Here is a 24,139-nt window from a genome sequence, read left to right on the forward strand (position 1 = left end):
TGGAGGGCCTTTAGTCTAAGGCTCTGAAGAACGCTTGGACTGCTGTGTTCAAACAAGGTTGAATGTTAAATGGATCTCTTTATTGTGGAATTGCATTTTTTTTGTTTTGCATACTTCATAAAATGCCAAGTTTGCTTAGTAATATATTTTAGAAGTCACAGAGTAAAACTTAATTTTAATATTAATTTTAATTTAAAGGTTTGCTTCCCAATCTCCATAGGTTGGTTGGTTGGTTTGTTGAGACAGGTTTCCATGTAGCCTTGGCTTTCTTGGACTTGCTGTGTAGACCAGGCAGGCCTTGAACTCACAGAGATTTGCCTGTCTCTGCTTCCTGAATGCTGGGGTTAAACATGTGCACCACCATGCCCTGCCTCCATTCCTCTTAGTTTTTATTCTTTAGTTTTAAAAAAATAAAATAAAAAGATTGGGAGAAATACTCTTCCCCAGGAAAGAGCATACCAATTGGTTATTCAATATGAAATGGTCAGGCCTGAAAACATAATATAAGTAACATTATACAGAATGAGCAGAGTATTTAGGAATATATGCTTACACACACAGAAGCAACAACAGCAACAATAATTAATAAAAAAGGAGGCCATGGATTTGAAAGAGAGTAAGGAAGGGTATCTGGAAGGGTTTGGAGGGAGAAAAGGGAAGGGGGAAAAGACATAGTTATAATCTCAAAAAACAAGAAAAACTCAAAAATTTATTTTTAAAAACTGTGTCTTTGTCTCCTCTGTCCCAGCAATTGCTTGCCGGGTTATGCGGTCCCAGGGACGCGCCTTCCTGAGTCTTGTAAGTTTTGAAAACTTCCTGAGTCTCACAATTCATCCTCTTCCTAAGAAAAGTGGTGACACCTTTGTTCTGCATTTCCTTTGTGACAGGGGGTGGTGGGGTGGGTGGGAGGGGGATCCTCACTATATGGTCTGCTCCAAGGTTCCCCATGCCCCCTCCTCATCTTCCTGAAGGTGGGATTACGCACATGCCACCACTGTGGAGGGGCTGAAGCCTGTACTCTTGGTTCTGTTCTCCGGAACCACCGGTGAGATGGGATCTTTCCACATGGCTGCCTCTGAGAACATTCACATGGCCACATGTGTCCTGGGGAAGCAGAAGGTGGTGAGGACTCACTTGGAGGGAGCTTATGAGGTAGTGTTGTGATTGACTGGGTGGTCCCAAATCCCCAGAGTCTGATGTATTCGGGGGATACTTGTTTGTGGTATATCCGAAGTGCGTCTTAAAGCTGAGTATTCACTTTGTTTTAAAATTCTGGGAGGCAGCTAACCCAGAGCCAGCCACAAAGCGAAGTTTAAGTAGACACTTGCAGAACAGACCAAGTTAGGACGCTGGTTTCCTAGAGGCCATTAGAGAATGCCCAGTCAGGGTGAGAAATGGAGCCTGAGAAGTTAGGGGACAGGGCAGCTGGAGGGAGCCTGGGATGGGGCTTCCAGCAACCCGGCTGAACACGCTTTTGTCTGGTGAATGCCTGAGCCGAGGCCCTCTCTTTCAGCGCCCTTCAGCGGGGACAATACCAGGCAGGACTCTGAGCACACCGCCCGCTGTGCATTCTCTTTGCTCCGGAGAAAGGTCTGGAGAACAGGGGCTCAGGAACACACCAACAGGCGCAACCCAGACCCAAGCTGGGGAAAACGCTTTGGTGAACCCTTTTCCGGGCTGCGTTAACGCTGACAGTTCGCCCCTTTTTACCCCAGGAAGGAAGCCCTCAAGTCCCGCGGTCGGAGTGGCTGCCGTTTGATCCCGCGCTCCCTGGAAGGCCGGTCCGGGTATTGCCGACGGTGGTCCCTCACTGTCCTCATTTCTCCCAACACCTCAAAATCTCACTCCTGGAGCCGGGAGAGACCCTAAACTGAGGTCAGATTTGGTGGAGAGGATGGAGATGAGCAGAGAGCAGCAGCCTAGAGGGTGGAGGGATCCAGCGGGGTCCTGGGAGGGGGCAAGTGCTGGGGCTAGACAGAGGGCGGCGGTCTAGGAGAGAGGGAGGAGGAGAGGCCATGCGGAGAAGCCAGAGGCTTAGTCTTGGGGAAGAAAAGTGGAAAAGAAAGTGGAAAAGGTGACCAGGGTGGGTAGGTCGCAGAAGCCGGGAGCGGATCCCCACGCAGCGCCGGGACTCCGAGGCTGTGCCCCCGAGGCCAGTTTCCCCTCCCGCCGCCCCTCCCCCTCCCCGCCCCTGGAGTGCGGAGCGGCGACCCGAGCGCGGGGCTGGCGATGGCGCGGGCGGCGGGCGCGCGGGGCCGGGCTGCACGATGCGGGCGCTGGCGGCGGGGCGCGCTGCTCGCCTTCGCCGCCTGGACCGCCGGCTGGGTGCTGGCGGCCGCGCTGCTGCTCCGCGCGCACCCGAGCGTCCTCTCCGAGCGCTGCACCGACGAGAAGAGCCGGCGCATCCTGGCCGCGCTGGTAGGTCCCGCCGCCGCATTGCCCACTGTCGCGCGTCCGGGTTGGGTTCCCAGACACCTCCCCCGGGTCCTCGGCCACCGCGTCACCTGTGATGCTGCAGCATCGTAGCGACCATCCCAACCAGGGAATGGGGTGGCCGGGGGACACCTGCCAAGAGGAGTGGAGGTCCCTACACGTGCCTGAAATACCGAGGCAAAGGACTAGAGGTCCGCTGCAGGGATCCGGGACATCCTTCCCCTTTTCTCCAAAATTAGTCTTGCACCCCGGGACAGTATTCCGGCGGGACACCCTGAACCTCGGCTCCAGAAGAAAGTTTGCGGGTGATTCCTGGTCTCTGGTGCCTACAACCAGTTCAGGTGGCCAGGTTTGGAGGATATGCCTCCTTCCTGGGCTACCTCGCCCCTTAGGCCACCGCCCTTACGTGTTTCCAGCTGGGCTGCGGGATCACCCCCACCTGCTCAAACCTCGTGATTGCTGTTTGGGCTCCTTCTCCCAGTGACCTAAAAGACAAGGCCTTTGGCTGTTCAGGTCCCCTAAAGCGAGCAGGTCAGAGGATTCTCACAAAGCTGCTCCATAACTTGGCCCGGAGCTGTGGTGGATAGAAAGAAACATCTCATCAGTGGACTGCTGAATGCCCTGGGCCTTCGTCCCTGAAGTAAAATGCTCACCCCCACCCCACTCCCCCAGTATTCTGCTTGGGAGTTTATGCTTAAGGGAGACCTGAGCACAGGCAGCCGTCCCAGGCCTTTAGAAAGGAGGAGAAAGTAGCCTGTACTTGCTTCCAATCGGTGACAATTCACGTCCTAAAATAGTGACCACCTGCTCATCTGGTTTGAACCCTCGAAGAAACGCTGGTGTGTGTGTGTGTGTGTGTGTGTGTGTGTGTGTGTGTGTGTGTGTGTGGTGTTCAGTGCACTTGCTTATAAAGGTAGTTTTTTGGTTTTTGTTTTGTTTTCAGTTCAAAACGTATTAAGTATTTTTTTTAAGGCTCTTTCAAAGGAGATTGAAAAAAATTAAGCAACCAAAGCATGTTTCTGAACTAAATGGTGCTGCTGTCACCCTGTTAACCTGCTTCCTTGACACAGGGACATAGACTTTCTGTCCACTGCTTACTGTTTAACTGAACTTCTATCAAGTTTTAAGTTGCAAGATCTCATTGATTTTTCCTGATAACCATCTAAAAATCCCTTCCCTTGTAGAGATCTTTCCCTGCTATTTTGGTGAAGCTGGCTGACTAAGACAACAAAATTTAATAGTTTGGCTAAGACCCAGGTCCCGTTTACAAACTTAATATAATCTTTTAGATTAAAATAGGACACAAAGCCCATTATTTATTTATTTACCTTTGGTCATGCTGAGAAAGGCCTAATGGAAATTAAATTGACTGATATAATTTAAGTAATTGGTAGTCATAACTTTCCCAGCATTCCAGGCTGTAAATTAAAACCAATTCTGTTTAGAAGCTTTACCAATATGTCTTCAGTGCAGCCATATGGGATCATTTTTAGTCTGACAGAGAGCTGAAAAGATTGATCCTGTCTTTGACAGCTCTCAATCTTAACTCTTGCCAAATTCCCAAAGCCATTGCCCCAAGTTTGCTGGAGTCCCAGGTGAACTGCTGTGGGGAACATTGTGGATGCCTCTGTGAATTCTCCACACAGCAAACGTCTCTCCTTACGTTTGCACCTCCTTTCTCGGGGCTTTCACTCTGAATCTGCTGAGGCAAAACTGAGAAAGTACCCTGACTCAACGTTTACCTAAGACCCTAAATTAGGGCAGACTAGAATGCTATTCCAGCCAGGCGGCTGCCAAGCAGAGGTTGGCACTGTGGCTCCTGAGGGCTGGATCTGAATCGGGCCTCTGTGTCCTGGCTCCGCCAGCACTTTGCATTTTGCCTGGCTTTCATCCTACATAATAAAACCGGTTGTTATTTTTCTGACTGGCCTCCAGACTCTCATTAGCTTTCACTCTGAGTACCCAGAGCACACAAGACCTTAGAGCCAAAGGGAGGTTCTCTCTGGCAGAGCCCGGAGTCCTGGTGAGTCTCCCATGCTGGCAGCCTGTGTTCCCAGGCCCCGGAGTGGCAGGTGGCATTGCCAGCGGTAAGGAAAGCATACCTGCAGAAGACAGCAACCAGGCGGTAAAAAGCTGGTTGGAGGGTGGATGGGGTGAGGGTCTGCAAGTCCCCCTAGGGTCCCCTGCACTTGCAAAGACAAGAGTTGCTTGGAAAGCCAGCTTGACTTGTTCTGACAGCTTCAAGCCCTGGGTCCTTTGGATTTCCAGAGTCCTCCCTGCTTCCTTTGTGTGACTTTTCAGTTACCCTGTAATTGAGGAAGGGGTGCTCCTTCTGGGTTGGCTGTGAGGTTGTTGAAACCTTATTTCTCCAGGGAGCTGTGTGTTGCGGCTCTGCTGGGCTGGGAGGTGGCTGGAGAGAATAATCGTCGATACCCTAGCTTCTGCAGACAAGCACCCTCCAGAGCAGAAACAAGAGCGGAGATGCTCACAACTGGTACCTGTCTATGTCCACTCTGCCCAGCAGCGTGCTCAGTGGTACAAGCCATATTCTTATACTTAATCTTCTCAACAAACTCTATGAAGTATTCGCTATTGGAACCTCCCATCTTGCAGATGGAAAATTAAGTCTGGGAAGGCGACATAACATTGTCCTGCTTGATAAGGTAGATGTGTTGAGGGTCCAAGACGCTGTTCTGTGTCTTCGACAGTAGAAACCCCGAGGTGGTAAGAAGCCTGTATATGGCAAACCCTGAGAAGCAGCTTAGGGGATTCCTCACTCTACATAGCTGCTGTTTTCAAAGCCTCAACAATCTCCCCATAGATTGTGGTGTTCAGAAACCTTAACTGTCTCGGGACTAGTTAGGTGCTATGGGATTTAGTACTGTTGCCTATGGTAAGGGTTTCCTTCCCTCCCTCCCTCCCTCCCTCCCTCCCTCCCTCCCTCCCTCCCTCCCTCCCTCCCTCCCTCCCTCCCTCCCTCCCTCCCTCCCTCCCTTCTCTTTCTTTCTTTCTTTCTTTCTTTCTTTCTTTCTTTCTTTCTTTCTTTCTTTCTTTCTTTCTTTCTTTCTTTCTTTCTCTTTTTAAAAGGGTAAGCCTATCTTTTTTTGTGTGATGATAGAGCCCCAAGGGGACCCAGCAGCCTGGGCCTCTGCCCAGGGAGATTTCATAGCAGTGAGCAGCCCTTTGTACAAAGCTTCAGCCACATTTGTAGAGGAGGGTTGGCATGATTGGCAGGGGTGGGGTGGGGAGTGGAGGGCTTCTTTCTGAGAATCTGCAACACTCAGGGCAGCTTTTTGGGGGAGGACTATCCTCATGAAGTCTGAGTGCTGTTAATTACGTAGGCACTTAGTGCTTCCTAGCCTCATAGGTGATCCAGTCTCAAGTGGTTAGCCCTGGACATGTGTAAATGAGCAACGCCAAATGTACTCAGTGAGTTGTGTACACATGTTACATATGTACTATAATATTTAAGGAAGAGGTCATAACTTTGGGAAGGGGCCATGAGAGGAGTTGGAGGGGGAGGGATGTGACGGCGTGTGTTTGTGCACATCCACGGGAAACACAGACTTGCTGTGTGTTTTATTGCCATAGGACTGTGCCAGCCGAGCTGTCAGGGAAATTCGCTCAGTTGGTAAAGCACTTTCCTCACAAGTTTGAGGATCTGAGTTCTGTTCCCAGAACCCACTTAAAAAGCCAGCCATGGTGGCAAAGGCTTGTAATCTTAGAGATGGGGAGGGAGAGAAACAGTCCGGTTTTTAATATAGACTTAAGCAACTTTTGTTGAAACAGTAGGATATGCTGCTAATAAAAGAACCCAGCCAATAGCACTCACGTAAGGAAAGTTTCCAAATTACCCTTTAAGCTTGCAATTTGTATGTTGAGCTTATTGGTTTCTTATTTGCTGTACTGTCTCTCTCTGTATCCAGTAGACACAGGCATGCCAAGCTCCAGAGAGCGTAGTTTAGCACGAGTAACTAGCCAGTCACAGGCAAGAGAGCTCTCCATCCATAGAAGACGTGTGGGAGCTAAGGTGCAAAGCATGCACCAGACACAAAGTAACAGAAGCTGCTGGGCAATAAGTGCACTTGTGTGCAAAGCATGCACCAGACACAAAGTAACAGAAGCTGCTGGGCAATAAGTGCACTTGTGTGCAAAGCATGCATCAGACATAAAGTTACAGTGGCCGCTCTGCAATAAACACACTCACGTATGCTTCTGAGCACTCACTCGAATGTGAATTTCTCTTTCTTGGCCATTGGGAAGTTGTAGTAGCTGGCAAGCTTGGGGGCCTTTGGTCACCCCACTTCACACCCTGCCCTTTCTGTCACTGGGCTTCCCAGCAAGCCAATGCGCTGATCTCCAGAAAGCAGCGGGCATGCCCGCCACCCCTCAACACCGGAGGCTGTTACAAACTCAGTAATGACGTCATCGCTCAAAGTGTCTCCCGACTCAGATTTGCTGGGTGAATTTCCTGGACATTTCAATGGCTTTTGTTTTATTTCACTGCTGGAACCGATCTGTATATTAAGCAATGTGCTGGTGGGCCCAACACAGATAACATTCACATAGCAGTTTAATGAGAGCTGGGAGCAGAGAGAGAGGCCAGGAGTGAGGAAGTTTTCTGAGAATTTGATAGAAGCGGGTTGGGAAGCTTGTCAGTGAGATGGGGACAGGAAAAGGACTTTTCTGGAGGTGAGGTTTATTTAAGACCATGTCTCACTACCGACCAGGCTGGCCTCAAAATATGGCCGTCCTCTGTCCCAGTTTCCCTGAGCTAGGATCAACTGTGCCAAGCTTGAAATAGCAAAATTTTAGACTTTCTTCTCTCTCTCTCTCTCTCTCTCTCTCTCTCTCTCTCTCTCTCTCTCTCTCTCTCTGTGTGTGTGTGTGTGTGCATGTGCATGTGTATGTGTGTGCATGTGTATGTGTATGCATGTGTATGTGTGTGTATGTGCATGTGTGTGTGCATGTGTGTATATGTATGAGTGTGTGCATGTGTGTGTGCATGTGTGTGTGCATGTATATGTGTGTGTATGTGCATGTGTGTGTGTGTGCATGCATGTGTGTATGAGTGTGTGCATGTGTGTGTGTACATGCATCCTACAGAGCATGTGTGGAGTTCAGAGTGGAACCTTGGGAGTTGGTCCTCACTTTCTACCTTGTTTGAAACAGAGTCTCTTCACTGGTTACCACCAGGTATACCAAAGATTCGCGTTTCTGCCTCCTTGCCGTAGGAGCACCGGGGTTACAGATGAGTGTTAACACATCTAATGGGGATCTAGACTCAGACTCTCACGGTTGTGCAGCAAGCATGCTACTCGCTAAGCCATCTTCCAGGCCCTGGGATAGCATTTTTGATGGACTCTTCCGGTCTGGCCTCAGGTCCATGCTTTAACTTTAGCTCTCTGTTCTGAAGCACCCGTTCACTCGGGCCGTCACAGAACCACCCTCTGCCTCCTTCACCGTTAGCACTGAGGTCAGCCCTTGGCCTCCAAGAAGGAGTCCTGACCCCACTCTCTCACAACCGGCTCCGGGAGGCTGGAGGGGGAGATTGCATTGCCCAGGGCCACATGCTAGGGATGGTGCCTCCGACGGCTGGACCTTGTGACACCTCCTGTGACGCTGGACAATTGTCCTGATTGTACAAGCTGCACAGCCCGTAAGGGGCAGAGCCGAAGCTGACCAGCTGTGCTCACGCTGTGTGCTGCGGTTACTCAGGAGCCTCGAAGGTTCTGCTGTGAACTGAGTCTGGGAGCTGCGGTGGCGGGAAGGTGGTCCCGTGAGAGCTCGCTCACAGATGGGTTAACCTGGACAGTCGTCTGTGTTAATTTGTTTGTGGCAAGCTGGGGACAAAGCCTTAAGGCCTTATTCCAGACTAGTCTTGGTGGGACTCGCTGGCTCCGGAATCTGCGGGTGTAACTCCTGGTTTATGGAGATGACAGCCACAGTTTAGATGAGAAGAGTGAGGGTCCTGGTAGTCAGATTCCCCTGCCACACACACTTTTAATACGTAAGCAAAGGAGACCAGCTCGGTGGCCTGGCTGCGGTCTTACCTGTGACCTCATCTCCAGGGTCTCTTTAGGCTCCCCAGGGACTGGCTCCTCTCACGCCCCTTTGCTGTGCTGGGAGATTCTGCAGCTCCTGGCTCAGGTCCTCTCCCTCCCCACACCCACCACTCCTTCTTTCTCAGTTCTGCCCCGTGCTTCATGCAAGAGCATTTTCAATTAAATTCCTAATGCGGTGACTTCAGAGAAATGCTTGTGGAACTGATCCAAGCCACGTTTGGGTATCACACAGTTTCTCTTGTTTAATTCGAAAGAGACTCAAGAAACTGTTGCATTTTCTTATCTGGCTCCTTATAGTGATGTGAAACTGTAAATGCCAGATAAAGCAGGACACAGACACACACACAGAGACACACAGACATACATACAGGCAGAGACAGACAGACGGACAGACAGACACACATACATACAGACAGACAGACAGACAGACACACACACACACACATACACACACACACACTGAATAACATTTACAGTTGTATGACCACATCTTCTCACTCACCGATCGTCTCAGTACCTACCCTTCCCAAGACCATCGGGGAAGGCCTCTGAGGAGCCTGACTGGCTGTTCCTTCCAGAGTGCTTTGGGAGCACATAAGCAGAGTGACTAACACGAAGGTTCCCAGCCTTCCCATGCTCACTTCCTGCCCCCGTGACCTCTTGGAAAGAGGTCCCAGAGTTGAGGCTGAAGGACAGCACCTGAGCAAACTCCAGGCAAGACCATTTTAAACAGTGTTACCTGGTTACGTTGGTACAGTTGCATTATGGGTGTTGGGGAAATGTCTCAGCGGGCAAGTGCATGCTGTTCAAGTGGGCGGACCTGAGTTTACATCCTCACTGGAAGTCAGGCGTGGTGGCACGCACCTGTGACCCCAGCACTGGGGGTAGGGCAGAGACAGGCAGAGCCTGGGCCTTAGTGGCCAGCAGGGATAGCCAAAGTAGTGAGTTCCCAGTTCATTGAGAGACCCTGTCTCAAGAAAAAAAAAGGTAAAGAGTAACACAGGAAGAAACCCACAGTTGACCTCTGGCCTCTATATCCATAGGCATACACACACCACCACTACCACCACCACCACCACCACCACAGCCACCAACGAAACTCTGGGCATATGGTGCCATTCTCTAGCTCGGAGATCAGGGCCAGCGCTTTCTTTCTACTTTAAAATTTTATTTCATCTATACGAGCTTTGACTACATTTATGTACCTTCTCCGTGTGTGTCTGATGTCTGAGTCAGAGCCCCTGGAATTGAAGTCACAGATGGCTGTGAGGTGCCATGTGGTTCCAGAGTCTGAACCCGGGTCCTCGGCAAGGCAAAGGGTGGACTGTGAGCTACCACCGCTCCAGCCCTGGGTCCCAGACTCCATCTGTAGAACTGTGGTAAGAAGGCAAGTAAGTTGGTGTTTGACTAGCCTGGTCTTCTGTCTCTGTGATCCAGAGAGTTCTAAAGTCCACCACAGCAGGAGAGACCTCTCAGCAGGAAGCCACTGGGGAGGGCAGCCCAGACCTTGAGGCTTCAGGTGATAAGGTGGCCTAACAAACCAGGGACCAACGCACAGATGTGTTCTTCGTTAACAGGCACTTTGAACACTTTGCCTTCAGTTTTCATGAAAGTCCACAGTTCTTACGGAGCCCTCAGTGGTTCTGTAGGGTTTGGAATTCACACTCTGCATGGTACAGGGACAGGGTAGCAGCACTCATCAGGCAGATTAGGAATTCTTAGCCAGATGTACGCAGTCACAGCATCAAACGGGCTGTAAATGCCTCATCATCTCAGCCGCTCTTGACACCACATGTGGCCAAATGAGTCAGGAGAGCTTGTGGTTTCCAGACAGTTTCTGGTTTCAAAATTATTTGTGTCTAAGCACTAGAAGTTTATTTTCTTGACTTTAAGGCACATCTTATAAGCGACTCAGGAACAATAAAGCTGGCTGATGTGAAACAACCCTAGGCCATCTTTGAGAAGAACTTGCTGACATGTCTGAGTGTGGCTCAAAGGCCATCTTGTAGGCCTGGCCTTGGGACACCCTTTTTAATCTCTTCATGTGCCTCTCACTGTGCAAGGGAGGCAGAGCAGTAAGATACAGAGGGGGCGCGAGGCCCTGGTCAGGGAGGCAGCGCTGGGCACACCGCAGCCCAGCCGGGGGAGGTCAGACTTCAGGTCCAGGGATTTGTCCACAGTGCCACGCTGCATGGTGTCCACCGTGGATTCAGGCATGTTACAATAAGCAAAGCAGGGAGAAAAGACACTGTGGGACTTTGTTCCTGTCTTAGGACCATATCAGGAATAAGGTGAACGGGGGTTCATATGCTGTAGATGTTTTTGGAGTGGCCTCCAGCACTCTTCATCTGGACAGCCTCTCCCCTCTACTAATTACCAAGCCTTGAGTGAAGGATGCCATTATGTGCTGCCCCTTGCCCCCTACCCCTGCCCTGTTGTGACCCACTGTTCCCTCCGTTCCAGTGCCAGGACTACCGCGGGGGCTGGCTCACGGGCGCGCTGTGTGAGGACCTGTGCGTGGCTGGGGAGCTGCTGTACCAGCGCTGCCTGTATTATGAGCGCGGCAAGAAGGTCCTGCAGGCGCAGTGGAGAGGCCGGACTGTGGTCCTCAAATCCAAGAGGGAGGCTTTCTCCAGCTTCCCGCCCCTCCATCTGCTGGAGGAGGAAACGGGGCCAGGTGCCCCGAGCATCCCCGAGGCCGAGCTGCTCCTGATGGTGGCTGGCGAAGTCAAGAACGCGCTGGGCTTGGAGCTGACCAACAATAGCATAGTTCCCCTGTGGCCTGCCCGGCAGGGCCCTGGCTGGCGGCAACAGCTGGCCAGTGCGTGGTCACTGCTCCAGCAAGAGGAATACGTGTACTTCAGCCTGCTGCCAGATCTGAGCCGCCACATCCTCCCCGTGCTGGGGTCCTGCGGCCACTTTTACGCCGTGGAGTACTTGGCTGCCGGCAGCCCTCACCACAGGGCTCTCTTCCCACTGGGTGATGCTGGCCAGGCGCAGGCGATTAGCCACATTGCTCTCAGCTTCCTGGACATGGTGAGCCATTTCGACAGTGACTTCTCCCACCGCCTCCACCTCTGTGACGTCAAGCCTGAGAACTTTGCCATCAAGAGGGACTTCACGGTAAGTGGAAGCAGGCTGCCATGTTTGCGGGGCAGAGAAGAGACTCTGGTCTGTCCGTGTGGGAGGGAATGAGGCGTCAGCTTCCAGAAGGAGGCCAGTGTAACTTCGGGCAGCCTTGTGGCTCCTGGTCACTCCCGTTCCAGACCACTTCCTCGCCAGGCAGACAAGAGGATTTAAATAGCCCCAATCATCAGTGAAGGAGCCCACAGGAGGCAGAGGCCAGGCAGGAAGCAGAGGAAGTGCCTCATTTTCTTGAGGGCAGCTTTGATGGCTGGTTAGTGCCAGCACAGGATCTGTGTGGTCTGCGGAGGGTAGGCTTCCAGGACAGCAGATGGGGAGAACAGCCCCTTCCAGGCCAGGCATTCTGGGTCCACAGCACCTGGATGCTGAGATAGTCACTGCCTCCAAACAGTGTTCTTCCGGAGAGATTCTAGTCAGTTCCAAGTCTGCGGTAGGACGTCTAGAGAGGCATGAGGAGTTCTGTGGTCTTACTGGGGACGACACCAGGTCAGTGAGCAGAAGCCTGCAGCAGAAAGATGAGCAGGTACCCTCCACTTCCCAAAGTCCTGTCACAGTCACTTGCGGCATGGATATAGCCATTATGAGTTCTGGGGACATAGCCACCTGAGGTGCGGCATATAACCACCTGAGTCTTGGGGACATCGTAATGTGGAATGCTGTACTCTGGGCACGACATAGCCATTGTCTCCTTGAGCTCTCAACAGCTGTGATTACCTGCACGAGAGAACAATGTTGGGTCCATTTGTGACCCACAGTGGAGGGGAGGGAGGAGCTTGTGAGGAATAACACTGTTACTGGGAGGCCCACTCCTCTCTGAAGACTTAGCAATGCAAATTCCATTTTCTGTTACATTTACTTATTTATTTTGTATGTGGGAGTCATGAAGGCCACAGCAAATGCAGAGAGGCTCAGTGTCAACTTGTGGGCGATGGTTCTGTCCCTAATACCATGTAGGTAGGGTGCATTCAGGTCCTAGGTTTGGTAACAAGTGCCTTTACCAGCTCCACAATGTAAATTCTCACACTGCACCTCAGATCTGCTGAATCTGAGACACTGGAGAGGGTTGAGGCAGCACCTATGATCCAATCCAATACGCAGGAAGACCAAGCAGGAAGATGGTGAGTTCAAGGCCAGCCTGGGCTACATACATGATGAGATCCTGTCTCAAAAACACGCAAGCAAGCTAACACTTTCCCAGCGGCTCTGGTCTGTGTTCAAGTTTGAGACCTTCCTTCCCCCGACTCCTGCTTCCAGAAGGTCGGTTTTATTCTTGAGCCTGGGCTGACCTCCTGCCCTGAGGAGAGGGAGGGGGTCTTATAGATGGGGCAAGAGAACGGAAGATTCCAAGTCACGCAACGCAGGCCTTCAGGCCTTATGCAGTCTTTGCAAATGAACAACTGAGAAATGAAGATGACCCCAAATCACACAGGCCCGCCTTTCAAGCCGGTGAGATGCTTCCTGCTCAAGAGAGGATTGTCACCAATGTTTCCAATCTGGTGCCCCGAGGAGGAGGTGTGAGCAGAGGACACTACTTGGGTCGTTTTGTTCAGGATGAAGTCTGTGATTCTCTTGATGTTGAGAAGTTTTAGGAAGGTCCCCTGTTTATTTTGCTGCTGTTCTTATTTTAGGTACACAGGAGCAGCAATCTATTCTAGGCTACATAGTATAAATTAAAAAATAAATCTGCCTCTCACTGGGAGATGAGAGGAACAGTGTCACAAATGGGGGGCGGAGGAGCCCCGAGGCTGGGGAGAGTGCCAGAAATCAAGAGAGAATGGTCCTTGCCCTAATAATAAATTATAGAGACAGTAGGTTCACTAGCATAGCTCTCATTAATTTAAAAAATTAAGTTATTACATTATCTTATGTGGTGATATAGTGTGTACCCTAATAAAATTTGCCTGAAGATCAGAGAACAGAACAAGCCACTAGATTAAACATAGAAGCCAGGCAGTGGTGGCTCACACCTTTAATCCTAGCACTCAGGAGGCAGAGCTCTGTCTGGGTCTCTGTGAGTTCAAAGCCATCCTGGACTACATAAGATTGACTCAGTCTAAGAGAGAAACAGAGCCAGGCAGTGGTGGATCACACCTTTAATCCCAGCACTTGAGATCTCATGCCTTTGCTTGGGCATGCCTTTAATCCCAGGAAGTGATGACTGGGCAGAGAGAGGTATATAAGGTGCGAGGAGACAGAACTAGAGTTTTTTCAGGCTGAGGTAAGAGGTGGTGGCCGTGGTTTCCTCCTTTGTCTCTCTGATCTTCCGGCATTTGCCCTAATACTCTGGCTACGGGTTTTTATTAAAAGACCATTTAGAATTTGAGTTGCGATTTTATGTGTATGGGTGTTTTGCCTGATGTATGTCTGTGTACCACTTAAAATCTTTCGCTGTTTACTTTAGGTGTGTGAGTGGTTTGCCTCCATGTATGTATGTGAACCATGTGTGTACCTGGTGCCCATGGAAGTCAGAAGAAGGAATCAGGTTCCCTGGAACCGGAGTTATGGATGTTTACCAGCTACTATGTGGGTGCTGGGAACCGACCTGCGTCCTCTGAGAGAAAAACAAGTACTCTTGACTGACAAGCTATCTCTCCACCCCCAGTTCTTAGTAATTTTTAGTGTTTTTAACCAAGCTAAGTGATGAGATTAATTATTAATGTCGACCAAATAATGATAGGAAAGATTGATAAATTGTATAGGCTTGGGATGTAGCTCAGTGGTAGGGTTCATCCTGGTGTGCATAAAGGCCTGGGTTCAATTCTCAGCATCACAAAAGAAAAAAAAAAGGAAAGCAAAACACCCACTTTTAATAGGGTTAGGGGTGTGGCTCATTGGTGGAATGAATTATCAGGCTTCTGTGCTGCCCCTGGGCTCCCCAGTATCTCCCCAAAATAGCAACAAAAGGAGAGGACACCAGGTGGGAAGGGGGAATGTTAGTGTGTGTGTGTGTGTGTGTGTGTGTGTGTGTGTGTGTGTGTGTGTGTAGGAAGAGAGAAGTGGGGGTAGATATGATCAAGATGCATAGTACACATGTATGAACTTGTCAAAGACTAAATAAAAAGATTTTATGAAAAATTTGAAAAAAAAATCAACTCTCTCAAAACAAGCAAAAACAATGAATTGTTTGCCATGCCTGAGTTGATCATCAGGTAAAGATCATCAAAACGGGAGAAGTTCTCTGTGCTTTGTTCTCATTATTCTGCACACATTTTTAAATAATTTATGTCCTTCCTGCTGTTCTACTGATAGTCCCTGGGAAGCCAGTCCACTTCCAGCATCGATCCTGAGTGAAAAAAACAAAAGTAGAATCAATGAACATGCGTTCTGAAGCTGAATGATACCAGCAACCAACCGAGCCCTCTCAGAGATGCTACAGGGGTGGGAGCCGGGGGTGGGGGCAGGGGTGGGGGTGGGGGGCTGATACTTCACAATGGCCTGTGAGGGCTTGTGGGATGCCAGTTCCATCAAAGATGTCACATTCTGTAATGACTTCTTATCTCAAGGCTATCAGCTGTTGAACTTGGGCAGACTCCAGATTCAAGAAGATTTGAGTTCATTTTTTTTTTTTTTTGGATCCAGGTGGCGGAGGAAAATCTGCATAATTTATAAGTTGTTCTTTTTTTTTTTTTTTTTTTTTTTGATTTTTGAAGTCTATTTGGTTGGAAGCCAGAAGGCTACATCTGAAATTCCAGCAGTCCCCAAGTTCTTCCTCTGACAGTGGAATTCGTGGTTGATGCTGTTGAATTATACATGCTGAATCTGATTTCAGCTGCCATTTTCCCATGGCTCATCTGACTGGTCAGTTGACTTGGGTACCAGATGTGCCATAAACAGAGCAGCCTGCCATTGTTCATAATCTTGGGGCTCAATTATCTGTCTCTCATGGCATTTATAATCCCTACCCTCAGGTGTGATGAAATGTGAAACTTAGCAGAGTCAAAAGGAATTCTCACCATAAACATAAATAAGTGGAAGGGTGGGGGAAGGGATGTAGGAGGCCATCTGGGAGACCAGCTCCCACATTTTACCCCAGGATACTCTTGAGGAGTGAGGGATAAGAGATTTAGATAGAAGGATAGATGGGAGAGAGCACAGAATAGCCTTGGGAGGGCCTGGATCCTTATCCACTGGCCCCTCTGTCTCTGCTAAAGGGCTATTTATAGGAATGCCAAGGGGTGGAGCAAAAGACCTTCCCCTAGCACAGCCAAGTGCAGACCCTTTTAAACACCTGGTAACCATGCACGTGGTCAAGCAATCCTCTAATGCAGCTCTGCTGGGTAAAGCAAGCTCAGATCTCACTAGGAAACCTTTGTGGGCCTCCACAAAGGGGCTGTGCCTGATGCCTGATAGTGACTGTCACATGGACTCTGACAAATCTCCAGTCTTTCACAGAAGCCAGCACAGGCTTCAACAGGACACATCCGCAAGGACACAAGGACGTCTGTCCCACTACTGCGTGTTTACCCTTGGACAGATGCAATGCTTGTTGTCAATCATTGTGACCAAGGATGATTGCTTCAAAATCTCTGATGCTAATCTCCTTACTCTTGTCTTATGCGTTGGGTTGTTTGCCCATGTGTGCGTGTGTGAATGCGTGTATGCTTGTGTGTAGTCCAGTGTCATTCCTCAGGAGCTGTGCACCTTTAAAACTTTATCATCATCACCATCACCATCATCACCACCACCATCATCACCATCAGTATCATCACCATTACCATCATCATCACCACCATCACCATCATCATCACCATCACCACCACCACCATCATTATCATCATCACCACCACCATCATCATCATGATCACCACCACCATCATCATCATCACCACCACCACCATCTTCATCATCACCACCACCACCATCATCATCATCATTTTAGATGTGATTTCCTTCTAGCCTGAACCTCACCAAGTAGATTTGGCTGGTTGGCCACTGAGCCCCAGGGATCTATTTGGTTTTGCTTCCGCAGCTCTGGAATTATAATGCTTTTTATTTATTTATTTATTATTCATTCATTCATTCATTTATTTATTACTTATTTATAAGCGTGAGTTCTGGGGATTGAACTCGGGTCCTACTGTACACATTACTGACTGAGGTGTCTCTTCAGCTCCCTCATTTTTGACTTCTGAAGCTTCCCCTTTCCCCGACCTCTGTAAGTGAGCCCATCTATATTTTACCCGTGTCTTACTGTGGCAACACTTGGCTGTCTTAGTCTCAAATGTCAGTTTTCTCTGGAGAACTTCTCTGATTGTTTTGTTATTCATGTTGACAAATTTCATAGACAGTTAAAAAAGAAACAGAAGGAGGGGGCTGGAGAGGTGGCTCAGTGGCTGAGGGTGCCAGCTGCTTTCCTGGAGAACCTGATTTTGGTTCCCAGAACCCAGGTCAGGTGACTCACAACCACCTGTAGCCTAGCACCAGGAGAGCCAATGTCCTTTTTCAGCCTCACAGGTACTTGCACACCTGTGGCATATGTGTGTGCAAACACACACATACACACTAAGTACAAATAAAAACAAACTTTAAAAAAGCTACAGAAAGAAAATCCATTTTAAGTTATTGTACATAGTCTACCTTTAAAGTCCAGGGAAGGTCCAAAGATGAAGGTGGGATGGGTGGGTACAGTCCCAAGTCCTAGGCTCAAGTTAGTGACACCAAGGATCTTTCACAGTCAAACTTTGGGACATGGTTTATGATTCCAGCTTGTGTCAAAGGAAGCACTTCTGAAGGCTCTGGGGAAATAAGCTGTTTCCTGCATGGCCTGGGCATGGCCTCCCGACAGGTGGACTCCGTGGTCACAGTCATGTGGACCCCGGGTTCGACATCAGGACAGGAAAAGGAGCCATGGACGGGTTCCCCTACAGGGCCCGTGCTATTGTTTGATTGCTGTCCTTATTGTCCCGTGCCTCTTTCATTTCAGGTGGTAGCTATCGACGTAGACATGGCGTTTTTTGAGCCTAAGATGAGGGAAATCCTTGAACAAAACTGCACAGGAGACGAAGACTGCAATTTCTTTGACTGTTTTTCCAAGTGTGATTTGAGGGTGAACAAGTGTGGATCCCAGCGCGTGAACAGCAACCTACAGGTGAACAGCCCTGAGAGCCGGGGAGGTGACGTTTGTGTCTGCGTGTCTCTGGGTTCATTGTGTTCCCCCAGGGCAGGATGGGGGAGCTCTTCACCACTCCTTGTTTCTTACTGTCTGGGTGGTGGTTGCCGGAGTGGCCAGTGGGGTCTGGTGGGTGGAGGTCCCAGCACAGCCCCCTGAGGGCTGCTCCCTCTCTCCTCTCTGCAGCTCCTCCTGAGGATGCTTCTGAGAGATCATTTGGAGGTTCTAGCTGGGCAATGCAGCTACTTGTAAGCCGTTAGTCAAAGAACGATCTTCCTTCTCTCTGGGACGGTTGACCAGCGTACAGTGGCAAGCAGGATGCCTGTGGAGTGCCAGAACAGGAAGGGGACACTCGCCTAGCCAGCCAGCAGCCACATCAGCCTTGGCGATCCCCAAGGAGGAATGTGCTCAGCCTGATGGCCCTCCCACAGAAGGAGATCTGTTCTTTCTGCCAGTGTCTGTAAATTCCCACACAGAGAGAAAGAATGGGAGCCAGAGCTGAGGCCAGGGAGGCTAAGACCCACGATTCAAGGCAGTTCTGAGGAAGGGGGCCAAAGGGGAGGCTGGACAGACATCATCACAGACAGGCAGGACAGGTGGCAGGGCCTATCACAGGGAGACTGAAGATGTGGGTCCAGGAGGTCAGAGATGAGGAGACGAGTAGGGATTGCCTCTGGCTTTGTCAGTCACAGTGCGTCTGCAGGTAGGGAGACTGCAGTCCAGGGCTGAATTTCTCTCCCATCAGTTGGAAACCGTCCCTTCTCTTTGGAGGAACCATCCCCTTCTACCCTGATCTGATGCCTTCAGGTGGGTGGGTGTGAACTTGGGCCCCCAGGTGCCCAGGTGCTGAGTGTAACCAGAGGATGTCCAAGCTGCTCCCGAGGGTGGGCTACCTCACGGCTGCCTGCCACGTTCACTCTCTTTTCTGTGCTCTTACCTTATAAATTCTATTAAGTTTATCATTCAGCCCACTCCCCCAGCCACACCTCCCTCTAGTCCATCCTCCCAAGGTGCTCAGGGTGTGTGTGTGTGTGTGTGTGTGTGTGTGTGTGTGTGTGTGTGTGTGTGTGAGAGAGAGAGAGAGAGTGTGTGTGTGTGTGTGTGTGTGTGTGTGTGTGTGTGTGTGTGTGTGAAGGGGGGACTTGATGGGACCCAACCTGAAGCAAAACAGTTTAAGCCGGTTGCTCAGGAAAACACAGTGTGGGGCTTTCGTGCCATGAAGATGAGACCCAGGCAGCAGGGTTATTAATCTGGTGGATCTGCCGAGGTCAGGGAGACGCCCTGGCTCTAACACCGGGGGCTACTCAGACTGCTGCACCAAGTGCCAGGATAACTGGGTGCTTCCACTTTCGGAAGGCTCATCGGGGATGTGGCTTTTTGGGGTGCCATCCCAGCCCCTTCCGTGTGGAGCTACCCCTTGATGGGTCTGTGAGGCCCCTGTCTTTGAACCATGCAGACAATATGGTTTTCACCTGCGTCCCCACCGTCTCTGATCTCATCCACACATCTTGCATTAAGAGAAACTACAGACTGGGCAGAAACAGTTCTGTGTGTACAGAGACTTGCCAAGCCCAGCTGTGGTGTCTACTGCTGGGACTCACACAGTGGAGGGAATTGACTCCTGCAAGCTGTTCTCTCTCTCTCTCTCTCTCTCTCTCTCTCTCTCTCTCACACACACACACACACACACCATGTATTAGATAAATAAATTTAAACAAAGAGCAGAGAACTAAGGTTGTATCCTTAGGACACAGAGGGCTCTTACAGATACATTGAGAAGCAAGTGGAACTTTGAACCAAAGAAAACTGGAGGGAGAGGACAGAATCCAAACAGCTGAAGGATTTAGGAAATTATTTTATCTCATTTAAAGACATAATTAAAATTACGATAATTAAAACTCAACAACAATATGCCTTTGCCAGTGGGGAATAGTCACTAAAATGCTATTAATTAATAGTTGAAGCTTCAGGTAGTTAAATGAGTTACCTCCACCCTTAGCGGGATACTGCATTGTGGCTCTGGATCACGCACACCCACTCCTGTGTGTAACTATTGTCTTTGAATACAGATCCAGAGGTGAAAATGTGCTTTCTTTGTGATGTAGTATAGAGCACTACACAGAAAGAATCAGGTTATCAGCCAGCATTTATACTACAATATTGTGTTTACTAAATAGTATTTTATTAGAAAGACAGATGCGCTTGGTTGTGTTAGCGTTCAGTCACTGTGATGAAATGCCTGACTCCATCTGCTTATGATGAAGAAAATTTAATTTTGGGTCATGATTCCAGAGGTTTCGGTCTACAGTCCGATAGCTCCTTTGCTTTTGGGTCAGTGGTGGGGCACAGCATCCTACCTGGGTCGTGTGGCAAAGAACAGCTATTTGCCTCAAGGAGGCAGGGAAGCCAAGCGGAAGAGAAAGAGCTCCATCCCAGGATCCTTTGCAAAGCACATACCAGTGACCTCATTTCCTCACACCTCTTCAGATCCCCACCACATCCTAGCAGCACCACAGGCTGGTGCCTAAGCCTTCAGCGTGTGGGCCTTTGAGGCACACTTGAGATGTACTCTGTTTACATGTCTGATGGGTTCTGATTCAGTTTCTGAGGACATTCAGAGGAGCTATACCCTCTCAGGGGAGCCTGGCGTTGGGGCTTACTTGTTGCTCAGAAGCTCCTGCCTGTGACTCTGCTGGAGAGGACAGAGCTATGGTATATTTTCCTAGAAATTTAGAATTTTGCACAGGAAAAGGGTGATTTCTAGTCAAAAGAGAATTAAAAATATTTTTTTAAATAACACCTTTGCCAGGAGAGGAACATAAGAATCAAGGGTGTGTTTGTTTGTTTTGGAGACAAGGTTTCTCCGTGTAACGGTCCTGGCTGTCCTGGACCCTTTGTATAAAGGTGCTGCTTGAATGTGAAGGTGTTTGGTAATGAGGCTGACCGAGGTAAAGGAGAGTTAAGCATGTTCTCTGTGCCGCTCCCAAGCAGTGCTCCCCACTGGGGGTTGGGGACCTCGAAACCTGTAGGCAAATAATGTGTGAAGAGTCTGAAGAGCTCCGTTCCTCACTGGATTTCACAGCCTATTAGCAGCAAAGCCTATGAAATTGTGGCTTTTTTTTTTTCTTCCTTCCCTAAAATAAAGCCGTTCAAAAGCTCCTTACAGGGCCTTGTGCCTGCACAGCTTCTCCCTGGAATGTTCGTTTCCTCCTGGGCCTCCAAGGACTGTAAAGATAAAAGCTCACACTTGCATGCTACTCTTTACTAATGTTCTGTTGACTCTCAGGATTCTGCTGTAGGCAGCTATTGTTTTACCCCGCTGTGAGTGGATCAGTCCATCTAGATGACAGACAGAGCAGGCTGCCCGCTGCCCTGCCATGGGCCATCTCCTTACTTGACAGCTCCTGTCTATGTATGACTCTGCTGTGATTTCTCTTCGGAAATGTGGTCAGTCCTTTCAGACCTGCAGAGGGGCCGACTCCTCACACTGAGAGGGCTGCCTGAGACTCAGCTCTGCTGTGGGATGTTCTGTATGCCAAATGTGCTGCTCTGATTGGTTAATAAATAAAATACTGATTGGCCAGTAACCTGGCAGGAAGTATAGGTGGGACAAGGAGAGAGGAGAATTCTGGGAAGTGGAAGGCTGAGGTGGAGAGACACTGCCAGCTGCCGCCATGAGAAGATGTTAAGGTACCAGTAAGCCACAAGCCACATGGCAACATATAGACTAATAGAAATGGGTTAATTTAAGATATAAGAACAGCTAGCAAGAAGCCTGAGCCATTAGGCCAAACAGTTTAAGTAATGTAAGTCTCTGTGTGTTTACTCGGTTGGGTCTGAGCAGCTGTGGGACTGGTGGGTGAGAGAGAGTTGTCCTGACTGTGGGCCAGGCAGGACCAGGAAAACTCTAGCTATACGGCTCTGCTTTGTCTTTGGAAATATGCTCAGTTCTTTTGGAATGACTCGCTTCCCCGAATCAACCTCTCACTTTCCCCCCTCAGGTCATCTGCGATAAAATATTTCGACACTGGTTCTCCTCAACTCACAGGAGTCCTGCCGCCTCCCCCCAGCTTCGGCTGCAGCTGCAGCAGGCTGTTCAGGAGTGTGCTCACCACGGGGGCCCCTCTGGGAACTCCTGGACTGCCTCCTCCAGTGTGTTCTGGAAGCTTCGTTGGCTCCTGCAGGCCACTCTGAGAGAGCTGCAGGGGGTGGAGAAGTAGCGGCTTTCTTGCCTTCATCATCAAGAGTGGACAGAGGACGTGACCTTCAAGTGATTTCTCCTGTTGTTGCTATGCAGATGCGCTGTCTGCGCCATTGACCGCGGTCTTCCGGAGTGTGCGATGGACTTCCCCTTCTGGGGCTGCGATGTGGACCACGGTTGCTCCTGCCCAGCTTGGTGGTTCGATCTGGGTTGGTGCTGACTTCTGTCTTGCCACTCAAAAGCGAACAGAGGGAGGAGATTCGGAGTATCTGACTTGTGGAGTCTCTGGTGTGCAAACCTCTGTGTACCTGGCCATTAGAGACAAAAGGCAGCTGCTCCCTGTAGTCACTAGCAAGCAAAAGTGTGAGTGTGAGTGTCCAGATGAGCGTGTCTGCAAATAGGTGTGTGCATATGTGTGCACCCATGAGTGTGTGGACGTGTTTGTATATATGAATGTGTACTGTGCATATATGAGTATGTCTGTGTGTGTAAATACACATGGGCTTGTGTGCACATGAGTGGGTTGCACAATAGTCCCACAGTTATAAGTGTTCCTGCATGTGTGTGTATATGCACATGAATGAGTCAGTCTGCCTGTGAATCTGGATGAACCAATGTTGAGTATACCCAGGCGTGTGTGCATATACAAGGGTGTATACATATGGAGGTGAGTTAAGTGTGGGCATGCGGAGCCTGTGTGGAGGGGTGGCTTTCTAAATGTGCCCTCTAAGAATCTTGCTGGCAGAGAAGCATTACTTTTCTCCTGTAATTAAATGCAATAAAAAGTTGTGTCTTCAGGAGCATGATTTGCACTGGAGAGTATATGGAGTGGCAGCTTTTAGTGCTTTTCATTTTGTAGAATTTTAGGAGCACTTTACCACGCATTACAATCTTCCTTCTAAGCAGGGACCACGTGTCTGCAGAACACAGTGTGTCTTGCCACTACAGAGACAGTTTAAGTAGAGTGCTGGGGTGATCTCTGACCACAAACAACTGGGGAGCAGTGTGTTTGGGCCAATGGACTGAAGACCTGGCCGCGGGCATCAGGATATGCTGTGGTGCCGTACACTCTTTGGTGGACTTGATAAAGGTCTTCTGCAATGGCCAACTCACACAAAGCAGGCCAACGCTGTGTTGCTCCCCAACAGAGAGTACCGGGTGGAACTAGCAAGCCTTGTACTCAGCAGGATCTTGCTTCTGCTCAGAACAGGGACCTCTGTGTCACAGTGAACCCAACCTCTACAAGTCTCAGTAGAAGGGGACTCAAGAAAGATGTGATGTCTTGAGAATTTGGAAGGTGTTACAAAGAGAAACAAAATTTGAAGTTTTAAACATGTACAAAATGACAGACACCTCAAATTTTCCTCTTCACATAACACCTTTCCAATCCAGAGAACTGTCGCTCTAACTCCTATGGATGCTCTTCTCAGGACTGTGCACCCAGGCTGCATCCTGAGAGGATCCAGGACACCCAGAGATCACACCAGCCTTGATGCTATGACCCTGAAGGCTGTTTGGAGGTGCAAGTTCCCTGCCTTTCCCACCCCCTCATCCCACTCACCAGCAATTTGCCAGACAAAGCTGACTTTCTTAAAGGATGTCCTCCACCCCGTACCCGAAGTCTTGCTTTCAGTTTGTGGGTCACTCTGGCGGAAGTAAGTGGAACCCCAAGGTGCTCAGGCTAGCGGGGTCTCACAGGTGGCCTGGCCTGCCGAGCAAGGCTCCCATTTCCCCATAGGATCCAAGGCAGCTGTTCCTCCCCTGGGGCTGGGTGGGTTCCATGGTGTGGAAGAGTCAGAGGGAGGAGGATGGTGTGAGTCAGCCTGGGAGGTTGAAGCTCTGGGATTCCTTTCGGGGCTTAGCTACCTGTGGACTGATGCTCTGCCTCTGCACTGGGAGTGACAGGAATGGCAGGTCTTCCTTCGTGGCCCCAGCCTCCTGGCCAGCAGCTATTCTCATTTAATTCCGAATGGAAATAAATGTTTTTGTTGGCTGTGGAGACTATGCAGTATCTAATCACCCAACACAGTAGCATCGCTTTCTGCTTGTTTTTAGCTACCCATTTACACACACACACACACACACACACACACACACACACACACACACACACACACTCTGCTTGAGGATTCCTTTTAAGGCAGTGGTTCTTAAACTGTGGTGAAATTCATTTTTTAAAAAGTGTTT

General features: G+C 49.7%; 1 protein-coding gene across 3 annotated transcripts; it reads left to right on the forward strand.

The window, feature by feature from the left end:
* The first annotated feature begins 2,150 nt into the window (after nucleotides 1-2,150).
* Nucleotides 2,151-22,780, forward strand: Dipk1c (divergent protein kinase domain 1C). 3 transcript variants are annotated; one of them, XM_076555650.1, is made up of 5 exons: nucleotides 2,151-2,418; nucleotides 10,962-11,621; nucleotides 17,566-17,730; nucleotides 17,938-17,999; nucleotides 21,753-22,780. In XM_076555650.1, exons 1-5 carry the CDS (start codon nucleotides 2,230-2,232, stop codon nucleotides 21,943-21,945), a joined length of 1,269 nt encoding a protein of 422 aa, XP_076411765.1. In that variant the 5' UTR covers nucleotides 2,151-2,229; the 3' UTR covers nucleotides 21,946-22,780. The 3 variants fall into 3 exon arrangements, with proteins under 3 accessions (XP_076411765.1, XP_076411766.1, XP_076411767.1); XM_076555651.1 differs by lacking the exon at nucleotides 17,938-17,999 and having other exon boundaries at nucleotides 2,177-2,418; XM_076555652.1 differs by lacking the exons at nucleotides 2,151-2,418; nucleotides 17,938-17,999 and adding an exon at nucleotides 4,462-4,558.
* Nucleotides 22,781-24,139: the final 1,359 nt, after the last annotated feature.

The sequence above is a fragment of the Peromyscus maniculatus genome, chromosome 19, assembly GCF_049852395.1.
Source record: "Peromyscus maniculatus bairdii isolate BWxNUB_F1_BW_parent chromosome 19, HU_Pman_BW_mat_3.1, whole genome shotgun sequence".
In the NCBI taxonomy this organism is placed as follows: domain Eukaryota; kingdom Metazoa; phylum Chordata; class Mammalia; order Rodentia; family Cricetidae; genus Peromyscus; species Peromyscus maniculatus.